General features: G+C 40.5%; 1 protein-coding gene across 2 annotated transcripts in view; it reads left to right on the forward strand.

Annotated features, from left to right (window-relative positions):
- Nucleotides 1–25,627, forward strand: part of TTC28 (tetratricopeptide repeat domain 28) — a 1,211,014-nt gene that overhangs the window by 1,142,748 nt on the left and 42,639 nt on the right. For both annotated transcript variants that reach the window (XM_078667293.1, XM_078667294.1), the window contains exon 14: nucleotides 24,745–24,924. In XM_078667293.1, the coding sequence (XP_078523419.1) occupies nucleotides 24,745–24,924 (180 nt within the window). The remainder of the gene's footprint in view (nucleotides 1–24,744; nucleotides 24,925–25,627) is intronic.

The following is a 25,627-nucleotide window of genomic DNA, read 5'->3' on the forward strand; positions in this document are numbered from 1 at the left end:
GTGTTTTTGGAGATAAATCCTCATTAAAGGTTAAATCAGGCATTCTCGATCTAGAAGTGTTTAATTCAGTCAAGTCTGAATAAAATTTTTCAGCAGGCTTTTGAATTTCTGTATTTAAAGGAATAGTTAATCCAGTTTTGTTTGTATTTCTTTGATCAAATACAGGCTGAACAGGACCTATTGTTACTGGAACTGTGACAGCTTCCATGCCTTTTGTCATTCTTTTGATTAATTCTTCTTTAGACCTTAAGTATTCATTATAATCATCATCCTCAACATTTCTTGTTTCTCTTGTATAATCTTTTGGAGGTTCCCTTGCTCTTGGAGTCATTGAAAATTGTCTACCTTCATTTCGAGCATTCTCAAATTCTGATCTTCTAGGAGTTTCAGTGATTTCACTATTATTTGGGTAAAGTTTAGGAGCTTCGCTAATTGGAGGTGCACTCGGTGAAGTTTCAGTAGAAACCACCGGAGTAGACCATGATCTAGGAGGTCTCAAAGGCTGATTAGGCTGTTTCTTTCTAGCAGTTGTATATATTTCTTCCATAACTGCATCCTCAGATTCACTTTCCATAGATTTTCCTGTAGGAGAACCCATTACCATTTCATGAATTAAATACAATCCTTCACTCATGTTTCCCTGTCTCCACATTCGTAATCTATCTTCATGAGTTTCTCTTTTCCATGATGGATTTTTAGAAGGTCTTTTAATTCCACTAGCTTCTCTTTGTAATTGATACATCTCATCTTCCCACTCAACTAAAGCTTCAAATTGAGTTGGTCTCGGTTTTGGAACAAGAGCATTCATTTTTTCTCGTAAGTTTCTTAAAACTCTTACATTAAATGAACCATCATCAGGCCAAGCCAAAACACCATCGTTTTTAGTATAGCGTTTCCAACTGTCGAACCATAAGACAGTATGATATCCGTATTCACCTTCCATGTACGCTGCAGGTGTTTTATACTTATGAAGTAGTTTACCACCTCGCGTTTCGATTTTCTTGTCAGGTGAAAATAAATTCTTAAATTTCTGAAATAATGTTGTCTTTTTCTCAACATGTTTAAAATGATAACTCATTTTTAAAAGTTAAATTTAATTTCACAAAATCGTTCGTAAAATATTTCCGGGATGTTCCGCAAAACAACCAATCCGTGCGCGAAACACACCAACAAGCCAATGGCAGTTGAGCTGCGTCACTTTTCAGCTCGACCAATAATTTTGGAGATTTTCCTAAGGACCAATCAGCTCACAGGCCGTCAGAGACTCAGGAGCCAATCAGAATACAGCTTGTGACGTAGGTCACCCAATCCCAGCGCGGCTCTGTGACGTACACAGCAGCTGCGGTTTCTCGCTTCTCACTCCTGGCGCTTACCCCTCCTTCACAAAATCTTTTCACAGCGCCATTTTAAGAACACTTTTCAGTGTAAATTAATTCTTAACAATGACTTATAAAGACAACATCTGTTCGTTTCACTAATTAGGATAGTTTACATACATTCAAGTATCCACACTTCGGAATAGACGGCGCTATTCACACTAAGGATAATATTCAATTGTCAGTAGAGTAACCTTACCCCACCCTTCAAGCAAGTATAATTATGAACTCGCTTTGCTCTGAACCCACCGCGAAGTGAAAGTTCTAAGAGTTCCACTTGAACATAAAATACAACTCAAACTCGCACTTTTACACGGAAAATTCCCCTAATTTCAAACACACACGAAATCCGTACAGGACTCTCACCTGTTTATAGAAATCATGCACCGTTAGCAAAATAACGACGTTATCCGTACAGGGCTCTCACCTGTTTATAGAAATGAAACATGTACCCGTACAGGACTCTAACCTGTTTATAGATAATCATGTACCGACGTTAAATTTTACCCTTCACTCAAGCTCGGATATAACTAATACTCTCATCACAGTGAGTTTTATGGAAGGCGCTTTGTCCCTATTCTCATGCTGCTTTGATTTCTTAGAAAATCCTCACTATACAAGATTCAGACCTAGCCCTAAAACTGTGCTGCTCGGCGACAACACTATGGTACACGGCGATACCTCTTGTGATACTCGGCGATATCACTACAAACGAACAGATGGCTTGCGTGACTAATTTCTCGCCACACAATCTATACCGGTATAGCTTACAGATAGGCACGAAAAACGAACTTAACAAGTGTTAAAACATTAATCCTATTTGCATACCATGACGCAATCCTTAGCAACCAACATGTTACCTTGGTTACCGCTTAGCAACCATCAATTTCTGCTACCAGATAATTGATCCAGCGGGCTATAGAAAATATATCATAAACTACGCTACCCAATTTCATAACCTATAAACAAAATTCTAAACTATACATGGACCCATTTATGAACCTGATATATTTTTGGGCCTACTGAATCAGGTGGTCAAATAAATCTATATACACATTATTTACAAACTATAAACATTTTATACATTTGCAGAAAGAATATTGTCATTAGAATAAAACCCAATCATTTAAATGACCACTATAGGCGACGTGATCTAGCTAAAGGTAACCTATACTTCTAAATAACCAAGACCAGCTTGTTTGTCAAAAGTAAGATTTTATTTTCTAAATTATGGTATATAAGTTGTAAGTTTTATAATTGAATTTTATTAGCATTAAAGCAAGCATGATGGTAAGAAATAAGAAAAGTACAATTTAAGCAATTGAATTAACTTCAAAGAATTATATAAAGTTTAGCATTTCTAAAACATATTTTCCTAACTGAGCTAAATAGACAGAAATTAAAGTAAAGATCTTTGAGGATTCTTACGTGCTCCACGCAAAGTCCAGCAGCACATCACCCTCATCGGAAAGTCAGAAAGCAGCAGCCAGCCCAACCCTAAGGGCATGACTTTTTATACCTTTCTACGCTAACTAAACTAGCAAAGGAAAGTTTTCAGAAATACTCGACGTCCCATTGGCTGAGAGTGACAAGTGACATGTCACCCGATTCTTAAAAAGTTCCACAAAATCAAGTCTTACAAAGACCATTGTCTCTTCCACGTGAAGCCAGAGGCTTCCTGCGATTGCAACTTTGTTTTAAGTCATCCTCGCAGCTTCCATAGTCTTACGGTGCAACTTCCGCGGATGCCAAGTTAAGGACTGACAAAAAGTTCACTTTCGACCTTGGCCATGTCCGACAGAATGATGTCAGCTCATCAGTTTTTGCTTTGTGAATGCAGCTTTAGTAAACGTTTTAATTCAGAATGGGCGTCTCGTGACTTTCTGCAGAAATATGGATTAGCTCTTTTTGTGCGGCTCAAATAGTTAGGCCTCAAAAGCAGGCAACTTATGATTTCTAGTATAAAACAAACACAAGAAAAGTATTAATGTAAGAAATAAAGTATATTCTGTATCCACCCCATGGTTTACTAAATAATTAGCCCACCCGATTAATCAAAATGTTACCTAGCCATTGCAAACAAATAAAGCAGCGTTTATATTTACCAGTCTCCGTTTTTCTATGAGACCCATACGCACCTAGAATAGTAGAAATGACATCACACAGACAAGAAAAAGCAAAACAAGCACATGCTTATTTTAAATATGCAGCAGCTAGTAATGACAAAAACGAAAACAATAAATTATTTTATTATTTTGCACGAACAAAAAGATGCAACATTTATGCACGTTTATGAGCACACATGTTAGTCCCCCCACGTGTAAAGTTTAATCTAGGTTGTATTAGCACGACATATCACAAATCATTAATAATTTTATTCATGTTATGGAAATGTGACTTTGCGAGTTTAAACAAAATTTTGTTTTCTATCTCGCTCCATCACTTGAGTGGCCTTTCTTGAGGCAGATGGGCCTCAATTACCTCCCTTTTATTAAAGGGCAGAGGTGTCATTCCCTTTCTCTGGGGCTGGTCCCTTAACGTATGCATATTGAGCGGGGGTAGGGGGCCGGAGCAAAAGTGACCTCACTTGTATTCAGGTGTGTTTTACCAGTGTAAACTAATCCGTACATGTTTTTACCACCCACCTTTTTTTTAAAGAAAACTTCGCCGAAGCAGTGTTTTGCAAAGGCAATATGCAAATGTGGGCCACTTTTTTTTTTTAGCATGCCCGGGCCGATTTCTAATCCCAATCCAACCCTGGGCATAAGAGGAGGATGCTGGAATGTATAACCGGCTGCTGAAGGACCATGATCCATTTGGAGTGACACTGCTCGTGCCTAATGTGACACAGGCACCCAGAGCCTTTTTCATGGAGACACAAACTGCTGTTCATCCCTCAGATCACTCCATGTCAGTCTGAGTCTGCCTGCTTCAGAGGCTGGGACCTTGGCTTCAGGACCTTTGCGAGATGGTTCTTTTGTTGCCTGATTTTATTACACTATGTGGATTGAGTGTGAGTTCAATAGGTAGGGTTCCAGCAGCGGGTGCCAGCAAAAATTACCAGGGGAGGGGGCGGTAGCAAATCAATAAAATGGGCAGGGGTAGGAGGGTGAGAGAAAAAAAAACGGACTTACCTGTCTGCCGGCTACCGCCTCGCTTCCATCCTCTTCTGTTCCAGCAGGAAGCACTCACAGGCTCCCCTAAGCCAATCACGACTCTGCTGTCACCATGACAGCAGCGTGGTGATTGGTCTGAGCATTGTGGTTCGGTGCTCAGAAGAGGACTATGAGCCTGAGCATGTTCCTCACCAGGCTGTGCATTACAGCCTGGTGGGAACATGCAAATTGCGCATGACTGTTTGGCTGGCCCAATATGGCCGGCCAAACCGTCATTCGCACTTAAGTGCCCCAACCACTCCGCCCCTGCTGGCTGTGACGGCAGCCTAACCCAACCTATAAACCTCCCTCAGTGGAAAAATAAAATGCGAATAACGTTGCGTTATTATAAAAAAATGTTTTAGCACACTGAGCCGCCGCTGTGGGGTTCTCAGTTTCTGTAATCTGATGTTTCATGGAATGTATGAAGTGCAGGAACAAATTCATTTTAAAAAAGGGGAGAAGGGGCTGCCTGAAGTGCAAGTGTACACAAGAAAGGTGAGAAGAGTTTCAGTGCACCTCACAGAATAGCATATTGACTGCTGCGTGCTCTGCATACACAAAAAATAGCAATTGTTCCTCTCACCTCTTGCAATGAGGATCTTTGGTATATTGGGTATCAGTTTCTAACACTTAGCTCAATGCTGCAAAGTGGGGGCGGGGGTCCCTTTCATTTTATTTCAAAGTGTCTGACGTAGCTCAAAACAAAAAAAGGTGATGTGTAGAATGCTTGCAAAAGTCTCAATCACTGGTAATCAGTAGGTTCACATTGGACAGTAGGCGATTCCAGAGACAGACCAGCCATTTGCAATAAGGCTTGGTCCTGCTCCATTAGGAACAGTCTAGGACAAACTGCCAGGTAGGTCCCTTCTAGATGGGAGCACAGGCAACCCAAGACCAGCTTTAGCCTTGCTGACCTTCATCAGGGTGGTGCAGCATGAGTTCTGTGGCACAGTGAGCAGGAAAACACATTTGAGAATGCCAGCACCATTTGAGATACAAAAGTGATGTGTAAATGTTTGCAAAAGTCTCAGCCAGGTACTATTACTCAGGGCAGCTTTGCACTCTGGTTCATTCTGCTCACTATGCCACTCCAGATGAGGGCAAGCTCAGTGACTTACTGAATCCTAGGTTTCTTACAATCCCATAGCCTTTTGTGCCTGGCAGGTAGAAGAACCTTTAGCTTCCTATGTGACTTGACATTTTGTCAGTGTACTCCATGAATTCTTCCAGTGCCATTTTGGCACCCCTTTGATGGTGGCACCCTAGGCACCTGCTTACCTTGGGTTGGCGCATAATGTGTTTTCTTTTTACCTGTCCTCTCCTTCTTTCACAAAAGGAGTGTTTCTACTTAAACCAAAGTTATTTCTAAGGTGTTTAACTCAAAGCAATACAACCAGAGAGCTAATACCTAATGACAGCCAAATGTAACTGTATTTACAAAGCACCAACATAGTCTCCCATTTGACTGGCGCTGTCACTCAGTAGTGTCAAGACACCTCAGGGTAAATCTGCACTCTATACATTTTAATAACTTAACATAACATAACCCACACAATTGAAGAATGGCCAGATGCCTGTGGTGTTGGTCCTGTTACAGAACAGCCAGTGGCAGCACCTCAAATGTATTGGTGCATACTCTTCGGAGAGCACCTCAAAGGTACTGCCAGCTTACCCCTGATGGAGCATACTTGGGAGAGCACCTCAAAGGGTGCTTCCAACTCTTCTCTTATAGAGCATACACTTGGCCTTCTTATAGAGCATACACATATCACAGACCCTCAAAAGGTGCTCCCAGCTCACCTCTGATGGGTCACACTCTTAGCAGAGCACCTCCAAATGTGCTCCCCACATGTGGTCTTTGAAAGTGGCCAAGAAAAGCATTTGAACCTTCAGATATTCCCAAGCCCATAAGTGTAGATGGAAAATGAGTGAAGTGCTTCCTGGCCTGCATCTAAAGTAGACAGTGCATACGCTTAGATACAAAGGTCCCCATTCAACTTCACGGGAATTACAACTAATTTCCACTTGGGGTAAGCGTTTATCGCATAATACCCCGAATCAGCATTCCCCCTGGAAAAAGTACCATCCGATTATGAGCTTTAGAGGTTGAAATGAGGGTTATAGCCCTCCATCTGTAACAGTTAGGAAGGGTCTTCTTCTCACCACACACTAATAGTGGGACGTGCCTTCTGACACACCTCTTCCAGAGTGCGGTCATACAAATAAAAGAAGGCTTACAACAAGGACTTACAACATATGTTGATAGTTTTCAAAAACCTTGAACTGTGGTAGGCTTGAAAAGGATATGGAAACCACCATAGCATATCAATGGGGCAAATATTCATTAATATGTTATGTTTAATTTGAATTATGATAACAAAGCATCATTTCATACAATGCGTTATGCCCCGTGTTATCATAATTCACATAAAGGAAATTAATGTGTTGGTCTAAATGTGCAATATAACATATACTGCTATGTATTAATAATTAATCATTTTAATTACTTTTATAATTGTACGATAAAACAAATTTTTGGTTCCTACAAAAAGTGCTTAATTTGGTCCGGTGGTTGCTGGTGAGGACCACTGGCACATATTTTTGGGGACCACCTCTTATTTTCCCTCATCAGACATTTACAGATTTCAAGAGACAACACAAAACAGAAAGAAGGAGGAAAACAAGATGGGACCACGGCTCGGGCTCCGTCAGCTCCATTGGCTATCCGATCACAAGCACATGAGATTTAATGCTATGTGCACTGTACCAATGCACGTCTGGTTGGACTAGTTTTCTTCTCAATACATTTCCTACCTACACGCTAGGCTTTCCACTACACGAAGTCCATCATTGGCTCTGTGTTCTTCATTTCTGTGAAATCTGATCTGGCGGAAGAAGCATTCAAATTCAGATAGCCCTCTTCTGGAATGCCCTCTGTCCTACTTTGCATGTACTGAATAACAACCACCACATATTTAGAAACATGTTCTAATGCTTGCTCTTTAGTGTCACAGTTTTTAGATGTTTGTCGCGCCTGTGAGTGCGCATTTTAGTGAACGAAGAAACATGGACGAATCTATGACATAATATCGACAGACAGAATATCTACATACAAAAATATCGACACAAAAATATCGAAATCAAAAATATCGGAGTCCTATCTTCATAAAGGTAAGTACAAAAATATCGAAAAATTAATATCGTAGTACAAAAATATCGAAAATAAAAATATCGTTTTTTTAAATATATTAATAATAATGTAAAAATAATTTTAAAATACATATAAATTTACAAATATTAAATAAAAACATTAAAACATAATAAAAAAATTAAAACTAATACATATACATTTAAAATAAATTAAAAACGTAATAATTTAATGTAATTTTATTTTTTTTAATTTCATTTAATTGATTTAATTTAAATATAAATTTATTTTATTTTTACCCTGCACGCCTGTACCTCAAAAACCCAAAACTGACCCTGAACCCTAAAAATACCCCTTTACCCAAAAACCCAAAACTGACCCTGAACCCTAAAAATACCCTTTTACCCAAAAACGCAAAACTGACCCTGAACCCTAAAAATACCCCTTTACCCAAAAACCCAAAACTGACCCTGAACCCTAAAAATACCCCTTTACCCAAAAACCCAAAACTGACCCTGAACCCTAAAAATACCCTTTTACCCAAAAACCCAAAACTGACCCTGAACCCTAAAAATACCCCTTTACCCAAAAACCCAAAACTGACCCTGAACCCTAAAAATACCCCTTTACCCAAGAACTAAAAACTGACCCTGAACCCTAAAAATACCCCTTTACCCAAAAACTGAAAACTGACCCTGAACCCTAAAAATACCCCTTTACCCAAAAACTGAAAACTGACCCTGAACCCTAAAAATACCCCTTTACCCAAAAACTGAAAACTGACCCTGAACCCTAAAAATACCCCTTTACCCAAAAACTGAAAACTGACCCTGAACCCAAAAAATACCCCTTTACCCAAAAACTGAAAACTGACCCTGAACCCTAAAAATACCCCTTTACCCAAAAACTGAAAACTGACCCTGAACCCAAAAAATACCCCTTTACCCAAGAACTGAAAACTGACCCTGAACCCTAAAAATACTCCTTTACCCAAAAACTGAAAACTGACCCTGAACCCTAAAAATACCCCTTTACCCAAAAACTGAAAACTGACCCTGAACACTAAAAATACCCTTTTACCCAAAAACTGAAAACTGACCCTGAACCCTAAAAATACCCCTTAAAAAAACTAAAACATATAAAATTTAAAATATTATTATATACTTACCTATACTTACGTTGTAATGGTATGCGTTGTAAAGGTACCTGCGTTGTAAAAACATGCGTTGTAAACACATGCGTTGTAATGGTTTTTGCGTTGTAAAAATTTCGTTGTAATGGTAGTGCGTTGCAAAAGTTGCGTTGTAAAGGTTGTTTCCCCGGTGGATAGCGTAGGGGTAAAAATTACTATTCACACTCCAGAGGGTGCAACAGTAGGGAAAGCGTTGGATAGCATGGGGGTAAAAATTAATTCCCACACTACTCCCACTTTAACACACAACACACTACACATATAAAAAAGACAATTAATATAAATTTCAATTAATCAATTAATAATAATTAATATTACTAAATTGATGTAATTATAAATGAACTAATTAACACATATTAATTAATAATTAATTAACAATAAATACCAACAAATAAATACAATCGCTTTAATTTATTAAATTTAATTATATCACACCCTATCCACCTATAAACACACAACCCACTACACATAAATAAATCACATCATTTAATCACTTAATAATTATTAATTACCAATTAATTATTAATTAACAATAACAAAAACAATAAATATATTAGCACATTAACTCTAATTAATTTAATTAAATAATTAATAATATTTAATTACCAATTAATTATTAATTAACAATAACAATAAATTAAATATATTAGCACATTAACTCTAATTAATTTATTGTACTAATTAATATTATTTAATTACCAATTAATTAATTAACAATAACAAAAATGTATATATATTAAAACATTAACTCTAATTAATGTAATTAACTAATTAATATAAATTAATTACCAATTAATTATTAATATTTACAAAAATATATTAATTAATTAATTATTATTAAATTACTTCCCACCCTATTCCCCTATAAACCCACAACCCGCTCTGATACTAAAACGCAAAATGTAAACAAATTTACTAATTTTCAAACATACATTACAAAACATATTTAACAAACATATAAACAAAATAATAAAATACATAACACTAAACAAATTTTAGATATTACTAAATTTCGATATTTTCGATATTATTAACATACATACCTTAAAAAAACGATATTCTGTCTGTCGATATTTTGGACATCGATATTCTATACCATCGAAATTAAAACATCGATATTATTGTATATCGATATTTTAATTTCGATATTTTGTCTCACTACCAACATGGACCCCTCGTAGTGTGCTTATATTCTTTCAAATAACTATATCAAAAAGTAAAAAACGCATTAAAATTTACTTTGGTCTACTCTATAATTTACCACAGTATTAAGGCACATGTGGAGTTAGAATAATAATTACACATTTCATTCCGGTCAATGGCTGAGTATAGGTTTGTTATGATACATGTGTGTCTACCTGGGAGTGTGTGTGGGGGTTTAGATTTCTTGAGCACTGTTTGAAGCAAACACATTTTACCATTTATGCATTGAATGGATATGTTTTGACTTTTGCAAGTTACTCTACTCATGCAAAATAATCTTCTGAGTATTCTTTTTACTAAACAAATTAAATGTAATGAATAAACAATCTCTTTTTCCTATGAGAAATTGAATTCCATTTGCATATGCAGCATTTAATTGTTTGAGGTGACAGTTGTACTAGTAAACTATAGTTAAATACAGACATTTTATTGAAAAAGATGTTCCAGCAGACCATAGCACTCTTTAGGAAGATCAGGTTACTGCTTACAGGGGCTCACTCCACACAAAATATTTAAGTCTTAAAGATATTTTCCAAATATGGAAATATGAAGAGAGTAGGCAAGTAGGATAAGAAATTTAACCACAGAGGGAAAAGAAGTGAAGCTCAGCATTTGGTCATCTTCTAAATATGATGTATTGTATTGAGACTGATATTTCCTGATAAGGCTTGGAATATGAATTTGTGTTTGCTGTGCGGACCCTATATGTTTGCAAACCCATTCACCACCACATGGTGCCAGCTATTTCAATCAATCCTTACTCAGTGTAAACAGCTCAATATGGGCTGCACCATACATCAGAAATGTCAGACAACTTAAAGAAAATTGCATTGGGCCTAAGAACTATCCCAAGAAACCCCTAAATAGAATACAGGCAGAGTTATGACAAAAAGATACAGGAGTAAGATATTTTGTCCTTAGATAAAGCCCCGATAGGAAGGTTTGGAAAAGAACACTATTGGCAATAAGCAAGACACAACTTCTTTGGTTAGAACTTTAGTATCACACACTAAGGTCACAGCCTTTAGTCACATGTAGTAGTTGAATGTAAGTTTCACCTTATAAAGGCTAATTTCATAGTGTACAGCAAAACACTATTTCCATCTAGCTGTAGGGGCTTCTCCTCCACTTGAGCGGAGGAGTGTCGCTTTCCATCTAGCTGTAGGGGCTGCTCCTCCACTTGAGCGGAGGAGCGTCGCTTGCCATCTAGCTGTAGGGGCTGCTCCTCCACTTGAGCGAAGGAGGGTCGCCGCACAAGCCCCAGAGCTGAAGAATAAAACGGTAATAATGTTTATTTATCACCATTATATTTTTCAGCAACCCGTCTTGAGCTAAGTGCCAGGACAGGGCAGGGCCAGCGCTTCTGAGTGGCATCAGCAGAGAGCTATGCTCTTTAAAATGCACATGTCTCTTTGGACGGCCGTCTTGCGATGGCCAGCCAAACATGCACATTTGAAAGAACTCTGACCCAGCTCTCTTAGACAGCTGGGTTACAGAAAGCACAGGCCTCCAGTGCTCTTAGGAGCACTGAGAAAGGTCACTCTTTCCATTCCTGTCATTGCTTTCATGCTGTAAAAGCAGCGTCCTGTTTGAGTTGTGAAGTTTCCTGCTTCTGGGGCTTTGAGAAAACGCAGGAGGGAGGAGGATCTCATGGAGGTTAGAAAGGAACAAGGTAAGTTCAATATTTTTTATTTTTTGTGCCCCTCAGCCCCCTCACCATCAGTAAATGCCAGTCACCACTGTCTAGCTGTTCCTGGATCTACTAATGGACCCATAAAAGCAACTGGCTACCTGTAGAACCTTCTTGCCTGGAGAAATTGGGCGTGTTTATTTTGGTATCTGTTTGACCTGGCATCTTTTGGCATGGTTCCCCTGATTTTTTGCCTTCTGACCTCATCTTTTGACTGTGTGCTGAACTTCATTTTTGCTGGCTGTAGGACTCTGCACATTTTCACTGCTGACCAATGCTAAAGTGCATGTGCTCTGTGTCTAAAATGTAATGGCATTTGGTTTCTCCATGATTGGTACAGTTGATGTTCTGACAAGTCCCTAGTACAGTGCTCTACCTGTGCCCAGGGTCTTTAAGCCAAATGATACTAGTGGGCCTGCAGCTCTGATTGTGCCACCCAGGTGAGTGGCCCTTCAAATATGTCTCAGACCTGCCACTGCAGAGCCTGTGTGTGCAGTTTTAAAAAGCCATCAACCTGACTAGATAACCTACTTGTAAGTCCCAAACCTTCCTTTTTATTACATAAAATTGACCCATAAGGTGGGTTCCAAGCAACCTGAAGGGCAAGGTGAAGTGTATTGTAACTGTTGGACATGTATTTTTAATTTTCACACGTCCTGGTAGTAAAAAAACGATTACATTTGCATTTCATTTCTGCTAGGCCTATCTCTCCAATAGGATAACAACGGAGCTGCTTGTAACATCTTACAATTGTAACTTTCAATAGAAATAGATAGGAAAAGTAAGTTTGGTATCTCTGGACTCACAAGACTCACAATTTAGAAACACACCTTTAGTAAAGTTGTTTTTTAAATTGCCGGTCTGAAAATGCCACTTTTAGAAAGTTGGCATGTTCTTATTTTAACCATTCTGTTCCTTCTGCCTGTCTGTGGAATACACGTCTGGGTTGGGTGACATCTGGGCTTTGTGCATTCCCTCTAGACAGTCACAATTGAGGTTTGCTGCTCACATCACAATTGTCTATCACCAGACTGATGGGTCTGTCTTAGCTAGAGTGAGCAAGAGAAGCTGACACTTGCACCTGAATAGAGTTGTGCATGTCCCCACACAAAGAGTTGCATACCCTTCTGTAGTGAGTTTGGAGCCAGGACAGGATAGGGCAGGGTCTTGTGCACTTCAAAGACCTTTCATTGAAGTCTTCCTTCTTCAAAGGCTGAAATGGGTGCAAGTACTGGACCTCTGACACCATATACGCAAAACACTTCTGGAACTGAGGACATTCTACCAGGAACAACATCTGTTGTGCTGCCATGAATGACTGCCACTTTGCTGCTTTTTTCCTGTGTTGGCCTGCTGCTTCTTGCTTGTGAGTGAGAGGACTGGATTTGGCTATCTACATGCAGCATCTCTAAAGGTTCTCCAAGGGCTTGTTTGCGCTTGCATACTGTTTCTGAAATCTTAGGGATATCAAAGACTTCACTTCCATCTGCTACCAGCACCTGGACTCCTCTGCTGTGAGTCCTGCTCTACCAAGTGGTACCAAAATCACGTCCTGGTCCCTTGCGAGTGAGTGTTTGGTGCTACAACCTTATAACGCCGGAGTCTTATATTACTTTTGCTTCGAATAATTCCTGTTGTCATTGTCTCCATGCCCTCGATGTAGATAATTGGGTTGGCCCCGTCAGCTGTATTAGCTGCAAACATAATTTAACTCCTTATCACCCCAATATCACTCAATCGGTCCCAAGCTGCCTTAAGAGTGGCTTAATAAATGCCCGCTCAATGTGTAAAAACTCCCTTCACATCTTTGACCTGGTTCAGGAAAATGACCTAGATTGTCTTTTTATTACAGAAACATGGCTCCGTGAGTGGTCCAATCCTGATATAGTCCATGCCATTCCTCCAGGCTATTCCATCTGCAGACAGGATCGCCTAGAACAACGTGGTGGTGGTTTGGCCATTATATATAGAGATGTCTATAAATGCTCTATTAGAGAGCTCCCCGACATTGAAGAAGCTGAGAGCCTATATTTTTGTATCCAAGTCCATGACACTTTTACCTTTTCTGGAACCTTAATCTATCGTCCCCCTCGCAATCCCTCGCAGTTTCTTGCCAGCGTAGGGGAGGTACTGAGTGACCTGACTCTTAGGTATTCCAACTTTACAATCATAGGGGATCTGAATCTCCACCTAGATGATCCTACGGACAAACATGCCTCTAATTTTAAAGAAATCCTACAGATCCTAGGATTAACACTCAGGACCCTTGAAGCCACCCATAAAGTTGGACACTCTCTTGATTGTATCAGCTCTAATTCAGATAAAATGACTATCAATGATCCCATACCCCTGACCTGGACTGATCATTTTTACATAGAATTCAACATTGAACTCACTAATAGTAAACTGAAGCCAAAAGAGGTAGCAAAAAAGCGAAACACTTTATCTAATTGGGGCAAAATCGTGAAACATCCTGACCTTACCAGCTGGGGCAAGAAAAGTAAACCCACTCTCTCGGGGCACACCACGATAGATTATCAAAAATTTGAAAGATGGATGACCGACATCGGAAATAACATCAGAAACCCAGAAAGTAATAGAAAGACCATAGGAAGAAGAAAAACCTCTGCCCCTTGGTTTTCAGACAGCCTAAAAAAACAACTGGTAGAAATCAAACTTCTTGAGCGTAAATGGCGACAGAATTATGCCAATAATGCCAAAACGATATATAAGAAAGCTAGGAGATCATACCACTCTTCTATCAAAGTGGCAAAGACGAACTATTTCACCTCCCGCATTGAAGCTACAGACAACAAACAAAAAGACATTTTTAAAATTGTCAACAGCTTCACTAAACCTAAAATTGCCACCCAAGAGATTCCTCCTTCACAGAGTCTATGCAATGACATAGCCTCTTATTTTATCCAAAAAATAGAAACGCTCACCAAAGACTTTCCCCAATTTGTATTAACAGAATCCACTAGTGGAGTTGCTCTCAAGCCCCACCAACCTAAATGGGAAAAATGTAGCCACATCAGTCTGGACGCCTCTTTACGGGGAATATCCATCCTGAAATCAGGATCCCCGTCTGACCCCTGTCCCCCTGCTTTCCTCAATTCCATAATACAGGAGGTAAATCCGCACATAAATGCCATCATCAACTCGTCCTTTCAATCGGGAGAAATTCCTCCTCAATGGAAGCTAGCAACAGTGAAACCACTACAAAAAAAAGCATTACAAGACCCTACTATCCTCTCCAACCTACGCCCCATTTCGCTTCTTCCTGCCATCTGCAAGATTGCAGAATCCTTCGCCAACAAACAACTAATGGCATTTCTTGAAGACAATGACATTTCACATCCGTGTCAAGCAGGTTTCAGAACCCACCACTCCACTGAAACTGCACTCTTGTCCTCCACTGAAACCATTCGTGCTGCATTGGATCAGGGCAAATTAGCTGTCCTGATCCTATTAGATCTCTCTGCAGCTTTCGACACGGTATCCCATGCTATCCTTTTACATCTCCTTTCTAATGCTGGCATAGCAGGAACCGTGTTCGAATGGTTTAAAAACTACTTAGCACATAGACGCCAGATTGTAAGGCTAGGCGACTTCTCCTCAGAGGAAAAATCAATCAAAACTGGGGTCCCGCAGGGCTCCAGTTTAAGCCCTACCTTATTCAATCTTTACATGGTCCCTCTATTAAACCTTATTTCCTCCCATAACATCAGTGCCGTCGCCTATGCTGACGACACTCAGCTTGTTCTGACCCTTGATAAAAACCAACCTAACGCAGAACAAGCACTAAAAGATTGTCTGTCAGAAACCTTCAAATGGATGTCACACAACCACCTGAGGTGCAATTCATCTAAAACTGAAATCATACCCTTTGGACCCAACAATCTCTTTTCTCCACAACAATGGTGGCCTGAAAATGCAGAAGCTCCCCCAACACCATCAGTGCCGCGCGAAACCTAGGCATAAAATTTGAGAACACTCTGAATTTTAACCAACAAGCCAAGGAAGTGGCTGCGGTATGCTTTGGCATTATCAGAAGCCTCAGGAAATTCTTCGATCTTCTTCCTCTGAGTGCAAGACGTACGGTAGCTGTTGCCCTTATAACGTCAAGGCTGGACTATTGTAACAGCCTTTATGCTGGACTGAACAAATCAGCCCTTCATAAACTCCAAATGGTCCAGCATGCAGCTGCCAGACTGGTCCTCAGACTGCCCAGGAAATCCTCGGCCTCTGCAGCTCTGGATGCCTTGCACGGGCTCCCTATCCACAAGCGCATACTCTTCAAAGTCTTAATCATCACCTACAGAGCCTTTTACCATCATGGCCCACTGTACTTGCGCAAACACTTTAATCAATACCACCCGTCAAGATCACTCAGGTCCTCCACAGCTAATCTACTCCACGTCCCCAGGTTCAAAAGCTCAACCAGAGGAGGAAAGTCCATTGCAGTTATCGGCACGAAAGTATGGAATAAACTTCCCGCTTTCTTACGTCAAGCCTCCACTGAACTTAAATTCAGAAAGCTTTTAAAAACATGGATCTATTCCTTGCCTAACGCCGAATGCATGGGATTCATATGATGTGCTTTTTTACAAAGGTAGTCTCTTTTTCATCTACTACCTGTGGTTTTCTGGAATTCAAGCGCCAAGATACTTCTTGGAGTGGTAGCGCGCTATATAAATTTCTTTCACTTCACTTCACTTCACTTTTGTTTGACTTACCAATCATAAGAATCCACAATTCACCGGATCTTTTTATCTGCTAAGAAGTTTAAAAGGGAAAAAACATTTCCAAATTTCAACTTTTAAATGACCAATCAATTCAAGTTCAAAGGACCACTGACAACAAATAAAGTTTTGAAGGTTTATTACAAAGCCGAAAATAACTGGACATACAAGCACCTCAACACGAGGTTAAGAAAATAAATGGGCACTAATACAAACATAATCCTACGCAAAAGTCTCATCCGACTCAGAATGAGGAGAAGAGTTATCTCCAGAAGCATTAGGCACGCAATGGTCACTCCAACCTCTATCTTAGAACTCATTAACCAGGGAGGAAAAAAATTATTAATCTGTCCCTACACTATCGCTAAAGTGACATCCCTACTGAGCATCATCCCCAGGCAAGAGAGAAAAATGTGTCAGCAGTGAAGACTTCCTCAGAAGTAGACTCACTTTGCATGGGTAAGTAGCCAAAGCTACAGAGCTCGTTCTAAGATGCTTCTTCAATCCGTCTGCCTCTCCTCCCTCGGGGCACTGACCCTAATACAAAATCACAAACCAGTAAAACATGCCCTTTCCACGCCACTTCGGACAGGTCTTTCTCCTTGTGCTTTTCCATCGAAACTCTGACTCCATCCAGAAACTGTTGGAGTGTCCTTGGGTCCCAGGCACCTTCTCCGCTGAAAATATCATATCTGCATTCCGGTACACTCCCATGGCGGCTTCTCCTACCATCCTAACTCCTAAAACAAAGGGTTATTCTGCCTAACGAAATGTGTGTCCTTGCACCTGCAACAGAAAGCATGTGAGCAAAGCAACCTTGCATGCACACAAAATTTACTGAATACGTTCGACCAAGAGCCTTTCCAAGGAAAAATATATTTCAGGCCTGCAAGATTCAGCTAACATAAGGAATCACGAAAAGGCCTCTCATAGCAAAACATAAGAAATCATTCAAACTTTTACACGTTTAACATACATTTCCTAAGGCACATGATAAGCATTAATTTCATTATTCTGCATACATGAATAAGCAAACTATACGAGCAAACTTTAATATGTGCACGTTTAACCCTAATGCATCATTTATGAGTGAACTAACTCATTAAGCATAATTTAGAATACATTTAACACTACTTTGCTCTTCTCAAAGGACATGGTTACATTTCTACTCGCACTAATATATGCTGCTTTAGTATTGCAATTCTAGTGACCACACGTTAATACATTCCTCTAAATATGCGGGTGGTGACTATCGGTGAATATGATGCACCCCTTCAAATTTCAGAATAACATTGTGTTCTATCAAAACTAAGAGACCAATGCATCAACACTGATGCGTCAATCAAAGCGGGCGCATTTCCCTGAGATATCGATGCATCACCACTGCCTGCATCGAAGCCGTGGCCGCGGCTTGCTGACTGCACAATGCAACAAACTCAACTTACAATCCAGCCCCAAATTTGCTGCTGCAGCGTCTCCACATCACTGCTGCACGAGTGTCGGACACCGCTTCGCTGATGTCTGTCTGATGCATTCCCAGCTCTGTGTGACTTGGCACCAACGCATTGCCTAGAGCCCAGCAGTTCGACATCAATGCATCGGCCCGATGCAAAGCGCTTTGTACATCGATGCATCAACAACATTGCCCAACTTCGGAAATGGCACATCACCTTCGACAGTGATGCATCCCTCCTTTGGCTCAATGCATCGTCCCAAACTTCAATGCATCCAAGGTACTGTCAGCGGGTCTGAGTCAATCCTGTGTCTGGCCCACACTCCATCGTGGTCGGACTGAACTTTTGGATTTGCCCCGGTCAAGCGTGACCAAATAACCTAGATGGGGCTTTTGATTTCTGAGCACTGCATTGTGATTTAATCTAGCAAAAATTCATGACTTGACTTGTGTATTTTAGATTTTTATCATTTTGGTCTTATTTTACTCTGAAAAATGTTGGCTATTTTTCTAAACTGGTGTGCAGTACTTTGTGGTGTTTTCAATATGTTACTGTGTGTGTGTGTGTGTGTGTGTGCGCACAAATACTTTACACATTGCCTCTTTAGTTTAGCCTGACTGCTCTGTGCCAGGCTACCAGAGGGTGAGCACAGGTCAACCTTTAGTGTGTATTACACTTACCCTGACTAGGATTGGGACTCCTGCTTGGACAAGGTGTATACCTCTGCTAACCAGAAACCCAATTGCTGACAGTATCTAACCCACTATCACCCACATGACCATAGGGTGGGCATTGGTGGTGTGGTAGAGTACTGCTCAGATAGCACTATTCCTGTAGTAGTGCCACCGCTCGTAGTGTGCATGTGGGACCAGGGCATGCTCTAAAAGAGAAGGCTCTAGTGAATATAGTAATCGAGCAGGGGTGCAGTTAAATAATTAATGCAGAGGCCATACCAGCTTTTAATTAAAAAAGCTGTATTAGTATTTGCTATGTATCTCTGTAGATAGCTTGACATAGGTTATTGCTTTAGTACCCGGGTTATGCATGTCTTCTACTAGTTACTCAAGTTTTTCTAAGTTTTTGACCTCACCGTTCACAGTTCCCATAGCAAGGGCAGAAGTCAAGCCCCTCTTCGGTTAATGACTGAGCTGGTCTCAGAGCAGGGTAGAGGAGGAGTGATTTGCCCACTCCTAAGTGAGCAATGACTGTTTGGTTGGCCCTCTCGGGCTGCCCAAACCAGTCATGCGCACATTTCCCCCTTCTCCGTGCAGGCTGCATTACAGCCTGCATGGAGAACATGCCCACCTCTCAAGCCCCTAGCTGATCGCCGTGTCCTAAATAGTCCAACATTCTAACCCCTTTTGTTTTTTAATAGACCCCTCTTGTGCAACTCGCAATCTGTAATTTCTGGTTTTAAAATGGCACCCCTGCTGATCTTCGCATAGTGTGCTGACAGGCACTATACCACTTAACAGAAAGACAAGAAAATAACATAAATTTTATAAAATAACCTGATATCTCAAAATCACAGGCGGATTATTCTGTGTCTCTGTCATTAGCTGTGTTACGGCTGGTTGTCGGGCGGAACACGAGCTCCCATCGGAAACAGTAGGAATCCGACTAAACAGTGTACGGTCGCATCGTAAGCGGGTGGGAGGAACGGCCGACCGTGAGTTGGTCGGTCCCGATTTCCAGTTGGTGTCATGCGTAGGCTTTCCGCACGACATTGTAATGAGCCCCTCTGTGTTTATTTATTTTGGGCGTTTTTCAGATCACTGACAACTAGCCCACTACATGAGTGTTCATTCTCAGATGTTCAGGATATCCATAGAGCTCCGCAATCAATGTATGCATCTTTGGGTATTTGCTGTCAATTACGTCTTGCATCGCAGCTAAGGGATATGCCTGGCAAAAAATCATACACTAATTTTGTAACTGTATGACCTGAAATTATGTCATTACTAGGATGCATAATGCAGGCTTTAAACTATTTAAATAGGATACCATTTAATTGCCCGAATTTAATTTGTGCAAAGTGTTCCTCATGGAAGATTTCTCCAAAGACCTCCCCACTGAGGAGTAGGACAGCACAAAGTAAACGCTGGTGTTCTAGAAGGTAGTACTCATGTTTCTTTATAGGTTGTCACTCAAAGCTACTCTAAGACATGGCAAATGACAACTAATGCTCTCTTTAGGCCCAATGAAGTGTGTTTTGTCTCATGAATCCAAGAATCTCATTGAGGCTGAATTGTATTGAGTCCAGTTCATTCCGCATGCCAATGCTTTGGGGTCTTGTACTGCATGAGTGGATTATTATTGTCTCAACTCCATAATTAAAATTCGTCTTGCTGGTAGCTGAAATTCAATGTATCCTATTAAATATATTTAAAATGTTCCAGTGCTTAGCTATTGTAATAAAAGATATTAATCTCTGAGGGGTTTTCCATACAGATGGAGTATTCTGCTAGGCACATGTCACTGTGGCTTAGACGCCATCGCCTTATGATGCCCGGAGCCCAGTCTCCTGGAGCAGAAAGTCAAATGGAATATATAAAGATTATTTCGGAAAAACAACAAGTCCCCTGGTGGGAAGCTACCGCTTGTCAGTTCAGTCTCCGCAGGCAGGGCTGAGCCAGTGCAGGCGCGTTCAGCTGCAGAGCGCGCGGGCAGGTTCACCATAGGCAGCGGACTGGCGCGGCCTCCCCCAAGGAGTCGGCGGTGCTTGTAAACAATATGTCAGGATGGAGTGGCCATTTTCTTGGGAAGGCTCCCGAGGCAGCGCATTGTCAGAGTGAGTGACCCTGTATCTCACTCTCCACAGCAAATACGCTTCAGAGCTCCGATGCTGCAAGAAGGGCAGGGAAGGTGGCAAGGAGTGTTCCTTAATGTCAATTTAAAGCGGCTCTTCGTTGACCTCAGTTGCACTTTTTCCGCCTTTTCAAAGCTTTAAAGAAGTAAATCTTTAAGATTTATGTCATGCAAAGCGATTTGAATTTACATATGTTACCCCGCACAATATGCCTAATTATATATTTTTTTTTAAATTGAAGTTAATACCCATATCTAGTACTTTGAAACTGGTTACAGTTTTTTGTTTTGATGATCTAAGTTTTTACTTGCCTGTTGTATAATAGTTCCAAAGGATGTGTTAGGGTGTCATGTTCTTTCAGATTTTTATTTATTTTAATTGCTATATTTTTAAGCATAGGCAAACTTGTGCATTTTCGTCTGAGCCAATTCAGAATCAATACCGCTCATTGTATTGACCCCAGCTGTGGCATAAAAATAGCACCCGCAGTTCGGGAGGAGGGGGGATCTCCAGGGGTGCCCCTCTGGCGCAGTGCACGGGCTCAGCACTCCTGACTGGATCAGGAGCGTGGGGGCTCCCTTATACTTTGCACCCCCCCCCTCAATTTCGTTACGTCACTGGACCCCAGATGGATAAGATGTTGTGTGATCCTGATGGTACGGGCGCCTGTGACTTGTAGGGAACACACTGACCTCTGCAGCAGGCACTGAAACCCGCTGAGCCGTCCTGTGCCCATGCATCATTTTTCTGCAAGAAAATCAAACAATGTTCAAACTCTAGTTTCAAATCGTATGTTTTATGTTATCAATTCTCACAGCGTCAGCTGAAGAGCCTTATAAAAACTGTTATGCATCTGAGGCAGTTTCTGAATTTAAAAGTGTGCTCCTTTGACTAAAGTATACGTTTATTTATATGCTTTTCTAAAACTACACCATATACCTTGTACACCTAAACTATTTCTGTATCTGATACTAAGATCTTTATGAACAAGCTTTGTATGGTGGTATTAAGAACGCATAACATGGCACATCCAAATGGCAGCCTTGTACTTGGAATGTTCATGTTATTTTGTCTTTCTCTTTTTGTTTTCTTATTCATAAAACTTGTAAAGCAGAAAGAATCCAGAAATGTTCATTTTCATAGGAAACTGTGATCAGAATATTGTGAGAGTGTTTAATGTAGAAGTTTCACATGTAAACTTATATGCTCCTACTCGGACGTGGAATGTGTAGTGAATCAGAGAAATGTAATAAGAGCATAAGAGGCTCTCAGATGTTTATACAGATGCACTCTCAAGGTGCCTCACACACCACAGACTGAACCTGTCCCCCGGAGTTCAGAAGCACTTTAGCCGGTTAGCTTTCTAGACTCAACAGCTCTTCCTCTGAAGGTCTCTCAGCACGAAGCTGAGAGTAGCAGCTACTGTCCAGGCGACATACCAGTGACCCCAATTAGGGCATACATTGGGGTTAAAATAAGCACTGGCAAAGTCAATTGGTTTTACATTGGCAAGCTTGCATTTTTATGTATTTTTACAACCGTGCAGTGAGCATTACATTTCTGAAGGTAATGACAAGTAAAATTGCGACTAGGCAAATGTGGCATGCGCTTGGTTGCAAAAAAATACCCATCGTAAAAAATAAATAATTAAATCATGTAATGAAAACAGAAACGAAAGGAGAGATTGGCCTAACAACCCTGGCCCTGAAGCTGGTTTCTTTTTAGGCAGATGTGTACACGCTCACCAACAAAAAGCTTTCACTCACAGTAAAGCAGTGGCATAACACAAAATGATAGGGCTCCCTGCAGAATGTGATGAGGTGCTCCCCAGATGCCCTTATCTCACCGATATCTATAGGCTTCAGCTACAATGAGGAACTCAGCAAGGTGGGAACTCCCTATTCTGCAGGGGAGTATCCTGCAGGGGTCTGCACTACCACTACCCCCTTGCAGTGAAGAGAGACAATAGCTGAGGTGGGCTGACTCTTTGGACCATGGTGGACACTGTGTTGGGTGGATGCAAAATGTGAATATCTATCTATCTATCTATCTATCTATCTATCTATCTATCTATCTATCTATCTATCTATCTATCTATCTATCTATCTATCTATCTATCTATCTACCTATCTATCTATGAAACACTAAAATGAGTACACTTAAAAGCTGAGTTTCGGTATTGGCTTAGACACGCAAAACCACTGAAATTCACCAATTATGGAGTTGTGTTACAACAGGCACTCAGTGCGTGCCATTTCTTGCAGCATCACCTATCACCTGTAATGCACCAAATTCCCAATTGCAAATTGCAGTGGAAATAAAGGCAATTAAGCAAGAGATAAACATGGCAGGTAATACAAGTTATTGTCTGCTTTGTGTGCCTTGCATTCCATAACTGGTGAATTTCAATGGTTTTGCAGGTTTGAGCTATAACTCAGTTTCAAACTGTATTTGTTCAATGCGTTTTTATGTGTTTTTATTTAAATAATATACTTATTTCCCAACCATTGGTGCCCATGGCCTTTGGCTATGTACACTGGGAGTTGGTTGCCTGCACCCAACCCCCTGCAAGTGGCCAAACCCTTCTGCACATGGCCTGGTCACCTAATGCCCACTGCACACAGCCTTTGGTCATGCACTGCCGGGGTGTTTGCGGCAAGGTATTGCCGGCAACAAGGCTTGGCACCCATCATGGGTGAACAATCCCTGCTTTGCACAATCCCTGCTGCACACATCATTTGACTCTCCACCAAATCTCAGGAACTTGTTTCTCTGTCTCTCTGCTGCACACTCCCTTTGTTTTTCTTGCACGTCTTTAATCCTTTTGTAAAATTGTGAATGACATCTGATTCATGATTTTTTTCACAAAATGGTGGACGAATCCACTACTTAAAATGCCAATTTGTTCGAATGGCATTTTGACTTGCGAGTCACATGCTGTTTTCTAGTTTTTTTCCTGGTAAGATGCACCTCTGGGTTTCCAGTCCCCTTTCACTCTTCCATTGTCTGACACTTTTCATCTCACCCCCTCTCTACTTTTATTTCACTGTACATGAATTGCAAATCGGAATCTAGTCACATTGTCATGAGGTAAAAAAAAATCCAGAGTATTTTTCCAGCAAATCACATTTATTAAATCCAAATGTGATTAACAGGAGTCGTGAATCACTCAATCTCAGCTTTAAATGGCAGAGATTAAAAAAAATTGTTAACCCTTTCAAGCCCACCCTGTAAGTCTTTTGAACAGATATATATACAAATCGAATGAACACATTTACACCAAACCAACCAAAGCATTCTTTTTGAATAAAATTCTACTTTCATGGCAAGTTTGGTGTAAATCTGTTCAGCAGTTTTGGCTGTGGGTGGGAGAAAAATTTCATATGGGAGCTAAAATGGAAAAACACTCCTCCCCCCACCCCCTACCCCCACCAACTCTTAACTTTTTCTTCCTCGCATAACTGCTGGAAAATTATCATCATAGACCTTGACTGGCTAGTTAAAGCAAGTGCTAAATATGTTTCAGATCTGTCCTTGGGATCGAAAGTTATAGGTGAAACAAAACATACCTTTTGAGAATGGAAAGTGCCCGAGTTTAAATATTGGAATGAGCAGTTAGATTTCCTGAATTTCACAGTGATAACAGATCCTAATTGGAGTATGTGAGTCTATTTTAGGATAATATGGGAAAAGGTGGATGATACCAATGTTAATCATAGAGACTGGTGGAAATTGTCTACAGACACTTTCTTTCTTGCTAATTTCCGAGGATTTCAGATTTTCTCCATATATTATATCTATCATCTTCCTGAAGAGTCGCATTAGGTGTACTTGGGGAAGATGATGGATGTTCATGATGCCAAAATGGAGTTGGAGATAGGAACATACACAGAATAGATTGACTGGCTAAATAATCTTCATGAGCTTGTTTTCATCTCTTAAATGTCAAAGTCTGATTCTACTCCACAGGGTCTGATGCATTCCAGTGGTCCAGTTGGACGTCATCGGCAGCTGGTGTTGGTCTTGGAAGGAGAGCTTTACCTCATTCCTTTTGCTCTGCTGAAGGGAAGTTCTTCCAACGAATACCTCTACGAACGATTCAGTTTGATCGCCGTCCCCTCTATACGTTCTCTGAACCCAAACTCCAAGGTAGGCATCACCTGCCATTTTTAATCAGATGAATGTGTTATTTACAGAATGCTGATTGCATGTTGGATACAAGGCAGCAATACTTAAAGCTGCTCTAAAAATTGATTTTCCAGTCACTAAAACAGTGCATTTACTCGACTGTTTTTGCTACGATGAACAGTACTGCATCACAATATTAATTTTTAAGCATTTATTTCCATCTCTTGGTCAGATTATATTAGACAACAATTGTGGACAGTAGCACTGCTTTAAGTGGGCTGAAAAGGGTGGCAGGCCCTAAAACGGTTGTGGCTTCGGAAGGCTTTACACTCGGCATGACCTGTGTAATATATGTAGTACATAAGAAATACAATCCAGTGATTCCCAAATTCATAAATGGGATCTCACTGGACAAAGCATAATCAAATCAGCAGGGTATGTTATTTAACAGTTTATGTAGCACCTTTATCCAGGCTCAAAAGTAATTAAAAACTTGACAGTGTAAGCTTAAAAGTAAGTGTCACAAAAGTACCTTCTAGTCGCTTTGCATTACAGCTCTTGCTGGCACCAAGCAAGGCAGGAAGGTAGGGTGTTTTTCTTCAGCTGGTGGATGACAGAAATAGAGGTTTCAAGGACCTGGTTTGATGTCCATTTTTTGGCTTTGCCAGGCCCCTGGCTTAAAGCACTGGACAGAAGTAAATACACTGCTGACTTCAGTGAAATT

The sequence above is a fragment of the Lissotriton helveticus genome, chromosome 11 (assembly GCF_964261635.1).
Source record: "Lissotriton helveticus chromosome 11, aLisHel1.1, whole genome shotgun sequence".
NCBI classification, from domain to species: Eukaryota; Metazoa; Chordata; class Amphibia; order Caudata; family Salamandridae; genus Lissotriton; species Lissotriton helveticus.